At 30.9% G+C, this 12765-nt stretch overlaps 2 protein-coding genes across 2 annotated transcripts; one reads left to right on the top strand and one right to left on the bottom strand.

Moving 5' to 3' along the window:
- Positions 1-1392: 1392 nt before the first annotated feature.
- On the top strand, positions 1393-3264 carry LOC104723574 (pentatricopeptide repeat-containing protein At4g15720). The gene has a single exon (XM_010441954.3). It carries the CDS (start codon positions 1393-1395, stop codon positions 3226-3228), a length of 1836 nt encoding a protein of 611 aa, XP_010440256.2. The 3' UTR covers positions 3229-3264.
- Positions 3265-7180: 3916 nt separating this feature from the next.
- LOC147934020 (uncharacterized) lies at positions 7181-8238 on the bottom strand. Its single transcript, XM_087476429.1, has 3 exons — positions 7991-8238; positions 7769-7903; positions 7181-7684 (listed from the first exon to the last, which is right to left on the bottom strand). The coding sequence occupies exons 1-3, from the start codon at positions 8195-8197 to the stop codon at positions 7481-7483; spliced, it is 546 nt and encodes a 181-aa protein (XP_087332555.1). The 5' UTR covers positions 8198-8238; the 3' UTR covers positions 7181-7480.
- Between the last annotated feature and the right edge of the window lie 4527 nt (positions 8239-12765).

Below are 12765 nucleotides of genomic sequence, written 5' to 3'. Positions count from 1 at the left end.
CTCAGGAAGGTGGGGGAGGTTGGGTGCAAGGTTATTTCTCCAAGGGAGGAAGGCAGAGCGAAGGTTCTTCCCTTGGTGGAGGAGGTTGGACGCAAGGTTCTCTCCATAAGAGAATAGCAGAACCAAGGTTCATACACTATTGTGATATAAATTATTTTTTATAAATGTTTTTTGAGCCAACAATTTTAGTGATTAAAAAACTATGCAAAAGTGAAAGTAAAGAGACATATAATAGTTGACTTAATTTGTTCATATAGATATTTTCTAGGTGGTGGTAAATAATATATTTGTAACATACAATTTACCTAGGGATAAAAGATAGACTTTGAATGGTAACATACATTAAAATTTATATATGGATATAAATCAGTGTATTATAGCAAAAAGAGAAATTTATAAATAATGTACAATAAATTTTAATACATTTTTTTTTATTAAATTCAATTTTATTTGCAAAATTTTAAAACCGCACACCAGACGGGTCATTATCTAATATATATATATATACATATAATTTTTTTTTTTAATTTAAAATCTATAAGTATATAAATATTGTACTAACTCAACTCAAATTTAACTCATATCTATTATGTAGCTGAAATTCATAATTATTTTAGTTTATTTGTTTGTAATTATAATTTAAATATGTTACTATCTTAAAACCACTTTGATATATTTAAAGTAATTAATATTATATATCTGAATTTCAATCTTTTAGTTATTGATTAATATTATAAATAATAAATTAATTCATCATTATCTAATTTTTTTTTGCAAAATTCCGAATATCTAATAATTTGTAAAATGAATTAATTTAAGTATATTGTATTAATTTTTTAACTTTTAAATTAATTCTTGATTAAAGGCGAAATAGTCATTTTATGTGATACATAAGGTATTTTCAAAAACTTAAATAAATTATTATAGATTTCAAATTTCCTAGTTTAAGGTATATATTCAAATTATTTCCATGAACTTTTAGTTAACTATCTATTAAGTTACAGTTTTTTAAACTTGTTGTATAGGATTTACAAGACATCCAAGTCCATGTCTGGATTAAGTTTAGCAAAGATACCATCGCATATGTTGTTGTTATCGTCGGTTATGGTATTAATGATTTCGGGAACGCATACTGGATTGCAAAAAAACAACTGGGGAGAGAAATGGAGTGATAAAGGCTATGTCCTCATTTGTCGACACACAAAGAAAGGACAAACCTCAATGTTTACGAAGACTAAAATATTGTGGTCCACCATCTCTGTAAACATAAATCTTAATTATTTTATGTTTTTTAATTCGACTAATGAGTGAAAATATTAAACGACACCGCATTATATAAATAGAGAATATAAATGAAAGTCATAATTATAATAATCCCACAAATTTGACTCAATGAAAAAACGGTTAATCCAAAATGTCCGATTAGCCCCTGCAAATGCAACAACTTCTCCGTTTCTTCTTCTTCACATAAAAACGAAAGCTTTCTTGGTACATAAGCTTTCGGAATCCACCAACCCTATTCTTACAAATTTATTACATACCCTGACTCTGAAACTTGGGCTCGCGAGTGACACTTTCACTGTGAATCTCCTCATAAATAGTTATGTCAAGCTCAGAGAAGTCAACACTGCACGCAAGGTGTTTGGTGAAATGTGTCAACCAAACGTCGTTTCCTGGACTTCGGTTATTTCTGGGTTTAACAACATGGGTCAGCCTCAAACTGCTCTGTCTATGTTTCAGGAGATGCATGAAGACAGATCTGTGCCTCCCAATGAGTACACGTTTGCTAGCGTCTTTAAAGCATGTTCGTCTTTGGCTGAATCAAGAATCGGGAAATGCATACACGCCCGTCTTGAGATTTCCGGGCTCAGAAGCAATACCGTGGTGAGTTCCTCTCTTGTTGACATGTATGGGAAATGCAACGATGTGGAAATGGCTAGAAGGGTTTTTGACTCCATGATTGGTTATGGTAGAAATGTTGTTTCTTGGACTTCTATGATCACTGCTTATGCGCAGAGCGGTCGTGGCCATGAAGCTATTGAGTTGTTTAGATCATTCAATGCTTCTTCGACGTTAGATAGGCCGAATCAGTTCATGCTGGCTAGTGTAATTAGTGCTTGCTCTAGTTTAGGTAGGCTGAAATGGGGAGAAGTTGCTCACGGGTTAGTCACTCGAGGTGGTTATGAATCGAACAATGTGGTTGCTACCTCGCTTCTTGATATGTACGCGAAGTGCGGGTCTCTCAGCTGTGCGGAGAAAGTCTTCTTGAGCATTCGTTGTCATTCTGTTATAACGTACACGTCTATGATCATGGCAAAGGCAAAGCATGGACTTGGAGAAGCAGCGATCAAACTATTCGATGAAATGGTTGGAAAGAGAATAAATCCTAACTATGTAACGTTACTCGGCGTGTTACACGCTTGTGGCCATTCGGGTCTTGTTAACGAAGGCTTAGAGTTCTTGAATTCAATGGCTGAGAAGCATGGTGTGATCCCTGACCCGAGGCATTACACTTGTGTTGTTGATATGCTTGGGAGATGTGGCCGTGTTGACGAAGCTTATGACTTGGCGAAAACGATACAAGTTGGAGCAGAGCAAGGGGCGCTCTTGTGGGGAGCTCTTCTTTCAGCTGGTAGGTTACATGGGAGAGTAGAGATTGTTTGTGAAGCAAGCAAGCGGTTAATTCAGTCGGATCAGCAAGTGACAAGTGCGTATATCGCATTATCCAATGCTTATGCTGTGGCTGGAGGATGGGAAGATTCAGAGTCTCTTCGATTAGAGATGAAGCGTAGTGGAAACGTGAAAGAACGAGCTTGTAGCTGGATTGAGAGTAAGGGGTCAGTTTATGTCTTTCACGCTGGGGATTTGTCTTGTGATGAAAGCGGTGAGATTGAGAGGTTTTTGAAAGATCTGCAGAAGCGAATGAAGGAAAGAGGACACAGGGGAAGTAGTATGATCACAAGTTCATCGGTTTTTGTTGATGTTGACGAGGAAGCTAAAGAGGCAATGGTGAATTTGCATTGTGAGAGATTGGCTTTAGCCTATGGATTGATTCATTTGCCTGCGGGATCAACTATTCGGATTATGAACAATTTGAGGATGTGTAGAGATTGCCATGAGGCTTTCAAGCTGATCAGTGAGATTGTGCAGAGAGAAATTGTTGTTAGGGATGTAAATAGGTTTCATTGTTTCAAGAATGGATCTTGTACTTGTCGTGATTTTTGGTGACTTTTTATCACTAAAAAGTAAAAACATTGATGTACATAGAAGCGGTTCAAAGGAGATCATTTATAAATTAAACCTAGCTTTAAGTAATTATTCAAAGAAAAATGAAACCGAATACGGTTTAAATTAAAGGAATTGTGGTAGTTGTGGACAAAGTGATAAAAAGATCCATGATCGATTGATTTATTTGCCGAGTTCTTTTTTGTTTTTTTTTAGAGCAAAAATATGTTGAGTTTTCTTAATGTTCATTCCCATTTTAACATTAAACCAAAAAATGGAAAAAAATGTTCATTAGAAACTTTGTTCATAAAACATTTACCGTGTGTCCATTGAAAAAGAGTTATTTTGGGTGAATAATGGAAAAATTTGTATGTCCATACTAACCATAAAAATAAATTCTAGATGAAAACAAGAAAAAATGTAACCATAAATTAGGTGAAGAAAAATAAACAATTACTCATTTTATCTAGGAAAAATAGATTTTTATTTATTTATTTTGATTTACGATTGTAGATGCATAGGGACAATAATCGAAATCAAATAGATCTAAAAATAGTGTACACACGAAAACAGAAAAATGGGTGGAGTTTACAGACGTGAAGAGGTCGAGAAATAAACATAGCCCGAGAAATTTATTAACGTGACCAGAAACACTCATACTGCCAATTTCATAAAAGTAAGTTCATAGATATTTTGTATAAAATATTTAATTGGTGATGATTTTTGATATACAAACAAAATTATCATTTACTTATATTATCTTTATTTAATTGTGGGTTTTTGTTCTGTGTAAGTAAATTCGGTGATTAATTGTGACAATTTCATTTTCATAAATTATAAATATAAAATATACCATGGTACATAAAGGAGATTTTAGATAGAGGAAAGCATTAAAAAAATTCTATCTTTTTTATTAACTCTAAATTAAAATGTACATAAAAATATAGAATCATGTAATGTGTCAATGTGATATTCATGTATATATATATATATATATATATATATATGTATTAGTTATGTGTGCCAATTATGTTCAGCTATATACATTTGAAACCATAGTTTCTTTCTTAAATAAAAATGTCTTGAATTTGAGTCTAGTATATACTAAGTCTCTTCTCATTGTGGGTTTTCTCCAATTCCGAACAACCATTTTTATGTTTTTCAAAAGTTTAAGTCTCAATTTTTTCCAGAGTTTAAAAAACATTTGGGTATTTTACATTGTCCTTGTTTATTCATAATTTTTTGTTTTTGTTTTATTTTTTAATTTGTTTAATAGACCTTTCGAACAACATGGAAATCGGAGGAGGAAAAGATAAAGTATGATAAAGAAAATAGGAATGAAGCTTTGTATTTTTTTCCTAATTAACACCGTATATATTCATTTCTGTATTTGAAAATAATTTGGATAAATGATGTTTATTTTTGTTTTTATTTTGTAATGAGGGGAAAGGTAAAGAGAAGGAAATGCCTAGAAATAAAATGTAATTTACCATATTATTAGGTATCATATGAACATGCTTGAGAAAAACCTTATAAGTTGTGTAATTATGTGAATATTGTTAATATAAATTGACCACATGTCGTATGTTAATGTTATCAGGAGGATGAGAAGAAAAAAAGGAAAGCGGATAAATGTGCCGGACGATTGAGCCGTAAGACTTGTTCAATATCGTTAAGTATAATCTGTATCCTTTATAAAGTGTTATATTTTTATATTTTATTTGCTGGTTTATTTTAAAAATAAATTAAGTTTATTACGGGTTTAGGATCACATTAGTTAGGCTTGGAGAGGCTATGCAGGCATCGTTAGACCATCACCAACAGTGTAAATGGACAATGTTGCTCAAATATATATATATATATATTAATCATATAACTATATTAATTATTTTATTAAAATTAGACCACTACTAAAGAAACACATGTAAAGACAGTTAAAGAAACGGTTTTCAAATAAGCATTTTGAGAACACTCCTACATTCTCTTTTTTACTTTTTAAATATACTAAGTTTTGAATCCACAGTACGTGTGGGTTTATTTGATATATTTTGGTGAAAATTATATATGATTGATGAGAGATATGAAATATTATTTTGTAGAAAACTTTAAATTACTATTAAGACAAAATTTTTATTTTAGATACACAATTTTCAAAAAAAATTAAAATCAGTTGTGTTAAAAAAATTAAATATGATTAAAAGAATCATGAATTTAACTGGATCTAATTGGACATCGAGGCAAGGCGGATCGAACATTCGAACTGGGGACGTTACATATACTAAACCATTTCTTTGACCACGAGACAAACGAAACATTTTTAGAATCATGAATTAATCTCGTTTTCTCATATTTAATTGACCACCACCATCTATGTCTTTGTATTTTTTTTTCCCACTGTTTCCTTACCCTTCATATTTTTTATCATCATTTTCATTGTCAAATTTTTATGATAATTGTCATCATTATTTTTACCATCTGGTTCTTCGTTATTCTCTTCTTCTCCCTCTTCCTTGTCACCTTCCTTACATTCTTCCATTGAATAATCATTTAAAACATTTTTTAGACTACCACTTAACTTGTTAACCCATCAAACTCCAAGAACAAAATCATTGCCTATTTTCTCGTAAAATTTGTGCAATTCCTTTATCAACATAGTCACCACATGCACTCAATTATTGATACTTTCACCTGTATACTTACTCGGTTATAGATCCATACATATTAAAACTTCTCGAACCAAAATCGTTAATACTACAAAATTGCAAATTACTTGCAGAGAAATTAATATGAACACATGTATAGCCAATAAAAAATGTGTGCTTGTCATCGATCTTTTTTCTTTAAACATCAAAAATTAAGTCAAACAACACAAATCAATATCTTGCAACGTTAATCCTTCTTCCTTAGACCCTAAAATTTACTGAAATAATATCAAATCGTCTATAAAGTCATACACAAAAATATGTTTTACAGCTCATAATAGATATAAAGTACAAAGAGAGATAAATAAGATATTTTAAGATATTAAAAAACAAATATATAATATTTTATAACACTTAAATTTTTTAATTCTTAATAGAGTTTAATTTTTTTCTAATATTTTAAAATTTAGATGTAATTTAAATATTTTTAACATTTTAATTTTTTAGTGTTGAATATTAATGATACTTAAACTTTTGATAGAGTTAAATATTTATATTATTTTAAACTTTTGATGGGAGTATTTATAATATTTTTAAACATTCTAAAGAGTTAAAATATTTATAATATTTTTGAACCTATTAAAAGTTTATAATTGTAATATTTAAAACTTTTTCTAAATTTTTAAATTTGGACGCTTGTTAAATCAAGCTTCATGCTCATTCATAGTTGGAAGCATATTAGTCTTATTTATAATGTTTCTCAGCCATTTTCTAAACAATTTCTAGCCAATGTGGAATATACATACAATTATTTTTAAATATTTTAATATAGAAATTTACATAATTTTGAAAATGTTAAATATAGAGATCTCTGATTTTGATTGGTCGTTTAAAATATTTGAATATACAAAATTCTGAAATTTTTAAAAAATATTAAGTAATGTTTAGGAGTTTATAGCTCATACTTTTATTTAGTATAGATTTTTTTTAATGAGAAATTTGTTGAGCAACTCCCACTGGATTTGCCCTTAGTAACGTCCTCGAGCAAGGAGACGAATGTATGTTGTAAATTCATTACGTTAAATAGGAGTATATATATTGTTTTTATAAACAGAATATTAATATTATTGAATATTAACATAACATTCGAAGCACTATTCAACATTGGAAAAGACTCGAACGACAATGTTGTGAAAGTGGGATTGAGCTTTGTGAAAGTGGCATTGAACTTTCATCAAACTTTCTGTTCCCTCAGGGATCAGATAGGAGCTAATCTTACTTTCATAGTTGAATGTTTTTGTTTGTGACCTGTATTATCAATCATGTAACCCTATCATTTTATCAGGATTGCAAATTTTTTGCAACTTGTCTTTTCAGATTTCACTCAGTAACCCAAAAGAAGCGTTTAAAATAAAGACCAATTACATTAAGACGAGTGTAGGTAAAATAAGGGCACATTAATTAAGCTGCTTGGAAAGTAAACTGTTCAAAGATGAAGAAGCGTCTTGGGCAAACCGGAGTTGGAGTCGTTATGAGAGACACAACTGACAAGTCATGGCCAACTCAAGAAGCAAAATAAAAAAATTAATCATATGAAAAGTAGGTAAACCTGGTCAACCCCATTGTTCTTGAGTTGGCCTTAGCCTGAATTCACTGACAATGAAGTCATCCATAAACTTCCTCACCTTTGCTTGGTAAAGTTTTGGCTCAGGATTCGGTGATGAAACATCTTGTGCCCAGAATGTCATGCAAAACAAGAATCCTTGAACTCCCAGTATATTTGCACTCACATACTTGACCAACTCGAGATTTGTTCCCTGCAAAATGAAAGAAGATTAAAGAAGAAAGAGTAGAAGAAACGAACGAACGATTTAGAGAGAAAGCTGATTCGAGTTTCTAACAGATTCTTCGTTTTCTTCGTCAATGGCCGTCTTAATACACAGATCGAGCAACTCCTGATTGGTATATCGACGTGACAGATCTGATGCCCATTCGAATTTGACGGCTGGGAAATTATCCCAATCAACATCGTAACCCTAAAAACAAAAACATCGAATTGAAACGGTTCATCCAAAACCCGAAAAAGATAAAAATATCGAATCAGAAAAACATAGATCGGCTACCTCGCTCTTTTCAAATTGCTCCCAATACAGATCTCGCTGTCTGATGAATTCAGGATCGTTCCATTCTCCTTGGAGGAGAATCCGCATTTCTGTTTTGGCCTCTGCATCCGCCTTCGCCTTCGCCTCCGGATCTATCTTTGGCTTCTTCAGCGGCGGAGAAACCAACTCCGTCGTCGCATCTCCAGCCTCGTTCGGAACCCTAGACATTTATCTGTTTCTTTTTACTTGTTCTGTACGTATTGATTGAGAAGATAAAAAAAAATGAATATATATATATATATAGATATATATATATAGATATATATATATATATATTTTACCTGTTCTTCCTTTTTGGTTCAAACATCAAAAACCGATCAAGTTAAATAAGTATACTTAAATTCATACAATTCATTATTTCACCGTGGGAAAATAAGTGAGTTAAATACTTCCGGCCTAAAAAAACACACTTGTTGTGAACACAAACATATAGGGAATTGTTTTCTTGTATTATTATCTATCAGGATATAACATATATATAGTGATACAATATTAAGTTTAGGTTTTACAATAATGGGTCGATAATGGGCATTCACATAACAATAGAGTTATTTATAACACTCCCCCTTAGATGACCATTATAAAAATTTAGGCCCAAATGCGCATGTGAGATGCTGCCTCGTTAAAAACCTTACCAGGAAAACCTAGTGGGAAAAACCATGGTTAAAGGAAAAAGAGTGCAGCGCGCTTTTACTCCCCCTCTTGAGTACATCACTTGAAATCTTCGAAATGACCGATCCAATATGATGAAATAGCTTCTTAAAAATAGTTGTTGGAAACGTCTTGGTAAATGGTTCGCCAAATCTTCACTTGAACGAATCTGTAGTAAACGTGTATCGCTATTCTTCTATTGGTCATGGGTCTCGCAAGTGACTCATTTTTATCATTATCTTTGTTTTTCACAATCTCATTAATGTATTTCAAAGACTTTAAAGATGATAGTCTTTCACCATTGGAATCATAATATTCCTCTTCAGGTGTTTATCTTTCACGTGTTCTTTTGTTGTCTCATTAAAAACCTTTCATGGAAAAACCCAATAGGATAAAAACCACGCACATGAGCATATTTCTCCCCCTGAAAACATCATCTTCAGGTTAAGCATTATGATCATATATATCATCTTTTCTGAACTGTTATAAACAGAACTCATATGATCATCATATATTCTCTCGGGTCATTGAACTTCAAGTCATTTGTACCCCTTTCATATAAAAGATTTATTTGAACTTTAAGCCAAAATCTTCTTTTACATACAATCAATTTATACATAAGAGTTATTCATACTCTCTTTGTAAAGTTGTCTCTTTCAACTCTTCTTCTTAATATGGTACTACAAGACCATTTTTCTATGTAAGATGATGTATGCATCTTGAGATAACATGTCTTTCAACAGATGTCAAATCCATAACCTTAAAAAATTTCATGAAAAATCTGATCTTATAAAATCCGATTTCTCCATCTTTCAGGAGTAATATTTCATCATCGATTGTTTCTACAAGAGATCAGATAATATTTTCATCATCAACATATTTTGCACTGGTTCTTGTACCTTTCTTTTAACAAGAACCACTTGTAAGTGCAGAAGAGACAAAATACATATACAATTTTTCTTTTAACGAGGTTCAGCAAATGCCTACATCCTCAAACTTTCTTGAAAATACTTCTTGAACACTATTACAATTAGTGTTCAATCTCGGATTTATACAACCCTAAGATTTTTTCTTAGATTGTTTCCGATTTCAACCCACTATAAGATCACTAAGATCAATAACAATGATCTACAAACATGATTCTCTCATAGATATAAACTCTCACCCTTTTCTCTCCAAAAGTGTCGAAAGGCATCAAGACTTTTTCTTGCTTTTACAATATTCTCAAGAACTATTAAATATTGCTACTAGCAATATAAGTAGCAATATAATTACTTTAAGGTATATATCTCTTATAGTTTGAAATCCTTTTAAATAGACTAAATCAAGTCTTGCCGTATTTTCAAACTCATAAGGGATCTACATAGTTGTTTCCACCATATGAGAGTACATTTCTCATAATAAATATCAAGTATTTATGAGAATCATTGTACTACTACATGTACTTTATTTCTCATAAAGATCCCCTTATGTCCCACTCATTTTACACTTTCAAGTGTAAGGACTACAAGTCCAAATATTATCTCTTTAAGAGACTTGAATTATTTCATAGTTACTTCTTTCAATGATTAACCAATCATTCTATGTGTACACTTTTCAATAAAACTTTTTATATTGACTGCGGTTTATGATCCTCGATTTTTATCCATAACATCATCAACTGCAACATTGCATACAAACATATTAACGACGTCGATTTGCTCTTTGGTTCCTTTTTGTTCTAGACATGACTCAACTTGTTGAGATTTCTTTTCATTATGATTCTCAGGTACCTGAATCTCTTTCTTACTCATGTCTACATCTCTTCTAGAGATTTTCCATAACTCTTTGCTTCCTCGGTGCCATATTAATTTATGCTCCTTTTTCTTTTCCGGGGATACTTATATTTGGAACCATAAGTCTATCACACATCATGTGATCCTTAGACTTACTAGCAGTTGATCTTATCCTTCTAGGATATTAATTTCAATTGAAGCACAGCTGGTATATGTGACTTTGTCACTCAAAGTCAGAAAATGGCTCTTGCATGCTTTTAGCATCTTTGCAAACTTTGCCAATAAATTATATTTTTAATTTCTAGCACACATTTCTTAGTACGAGGATCAAGATAATTTCTTCCAATATATTTATTTATCAGCTGCTTATTTTCTCCCCCTTATGTTGGAAAGACTGACTCACTAAAACAGTCTTGAGCCTCAAATTTTCGAGATATTCAATCTTTAAAATAGATTCATATCCAACATATTTCCAGCATTCTTTCAAATTCCATCTTATATAACTGTGGTGGAGCAACTAGAATGTAAAACACATTTAGATGGAAGATATCTGGTTTCTGATCTAAACCAATTGTAATGAGGAAGTACTCATGATTATTCGTTGGCATGATGCGAATTACTTGACATATAGAATCATTTATGTCAATTACTTGGCATGGTTTCACCACCATTGTCAATTAACCAAATACTCTCGCAAACACCATGTTGCAAGTTAATAACAAACATATATAGTGGATGATCATTCCACAATATTGCTTTGTATACATACGAGAAAATTGACATTATCCAAATTCATGGGGTCGGTGAAAACCATATAATCAGCTTGCTTTGTAAAGCAGCACACATAATAAATCACAAAATAAACTCTTTAGGTTTTCTAATAAATCTTTTCAGAATTTTCTGATTATTCTTTCGCATCACTACTAAACCGGAATGGCTTAACCGGTCATGCCAAACAATGAGATTTTCACAAAGCATTTTATATTCTAGATAATGCATGTAATCTCTAAAATAATTTTATTGCCTTGGGTGATACTTATGATTTCAAAGTATTTTCTTCGCATATTGTCTCAACATGATTACTTTTCAAATCCTCAAGATTTGCTTTTTCATATGAGTGATTAAACTCATTTTGGGTGTGAACATAATCTTATATTTGTTCTATCACCTCTGTATGTGGGATTCATGAATTCTCCCCCTCGAGATGATGACACTTCATGTCTATCAATCTCGATTTGAATTCCACTTTGTAATCAATAACATTCTCAAATTGGGTAATATATTATATCTTAGACCCTTTTAACTTTGTGGCTAATTGGGAGATTATAACACATAATTATCAAATTATGTTCCCATAGGCAATAGTATATATACTCTTCAAGAGCTTTCAATACTTTTTCTACTACTTTTTATTATTGTAGTAGAATAGTGGAAATTGTCTCACACTAACTTCTTTCATCATCATCATATATAGATGAGATAAGTACCTGATGTACTTATTATTCACTTATAGTGGAGATACTAGTTGACTTAACCACGACCTTATATAAATATCATACCCACATTTATAACCACTTTTATAGCAACTTTCTTATCATTGATGTGACATTTTCCTTTTTCTTTGCATAAAGTCATATTCAGTTCAATGAATAAGCCAAGCCAATATGATGTGATTTACATCAACATCTCATAAATTTATACAGTCACAAAAAAATAAGATTATAATATTTTTTAAAAATATTTTTCACTATATTGTATTTTACTTGACAACAATATTTTGTGACAAGTAAAATATATTTTCTATAATATATTTCCAACAATGATATTATTTTCTATTATAATCTTGGTTATAAGTGGAATTAAGTTGTTTGTATATATTCTAGAAATAGACTTTTAGTCATTTACCTTCTTTAGATTATTCTAAAGAACTAGTGAATTTTTATGGTCATATATTTGGACTTAAACCTCCCCATAGAAGTGATGCCAAGAAAACATGATCAATAATTATTATTTAGTAATTTGTTACTAAATTTTCAATGTATTCACCAAAAAAAAAAAGTTGGAGGACAGGATTTAAAATATTTCATCATGATATTATATCTAATTTTCATTAGATTTAAATTTGTGATTAAACAACTAAAATAAATCACAAACATTATAACAATCATATATATAAATGAATGTTAAATAAGTATTAAGCATCATTTCTTTATACTTTCTTTTTAAAACGTTAAATGAATACATATATATATATATATATATATTCTTTTAAAAACGTTTTATAAAACCAATATATATATATATATGTTT

Source organism: Camelina sativa, chromosome 11, assembly GCF_030686135.1.
Source record: "Camelina sativa cultivar CO46 ecotype springtype chromosome 11, ASM3068613v1".
In the NCBI taxonomy this organism is placed as follows: domain Eukaryota; kingdom Viridiplantae; phylum Streptophyta; class Magnoliopsida; order Brassicales; family Brassicaceae; genus Camelina; species Camelina sativa.
Note: the sequence above shows the minus strand (reverse complement) of the source record. Positions and strands in the feature narration are given on the sequence as shown.

Coding starts and splice junctions, on each gene's coding strand:
- LOC147934020 (XM_087476429.1), bottom strand. CDS start 8,197: ATGTCTAGGGTTCCGAACGAGGCTGGAGATGCGACGACGGAGTTGGTT. Junction 7,904..7,990: donor AGCAATTTGAAAAGAGCGAG/GTAGCCGATCTA, acceptor TTTTGTTTTTAG/GGTTACGATGTTGATTGGGA. Junction 7,685..7,768: donor ACGAAGAAAACGAAGAATCT/GTTAGAAACTCG, acceptor TTCATTTTGCAG/GGAACAAATCTCGAGTTGGT.
- LOC104723574 (XM_010441954.3), top strand. CDS start 1,393: ATGAAAAAACGGTTAATCCAAAATGTCCGATTAGCCCCTGCAAATGCA.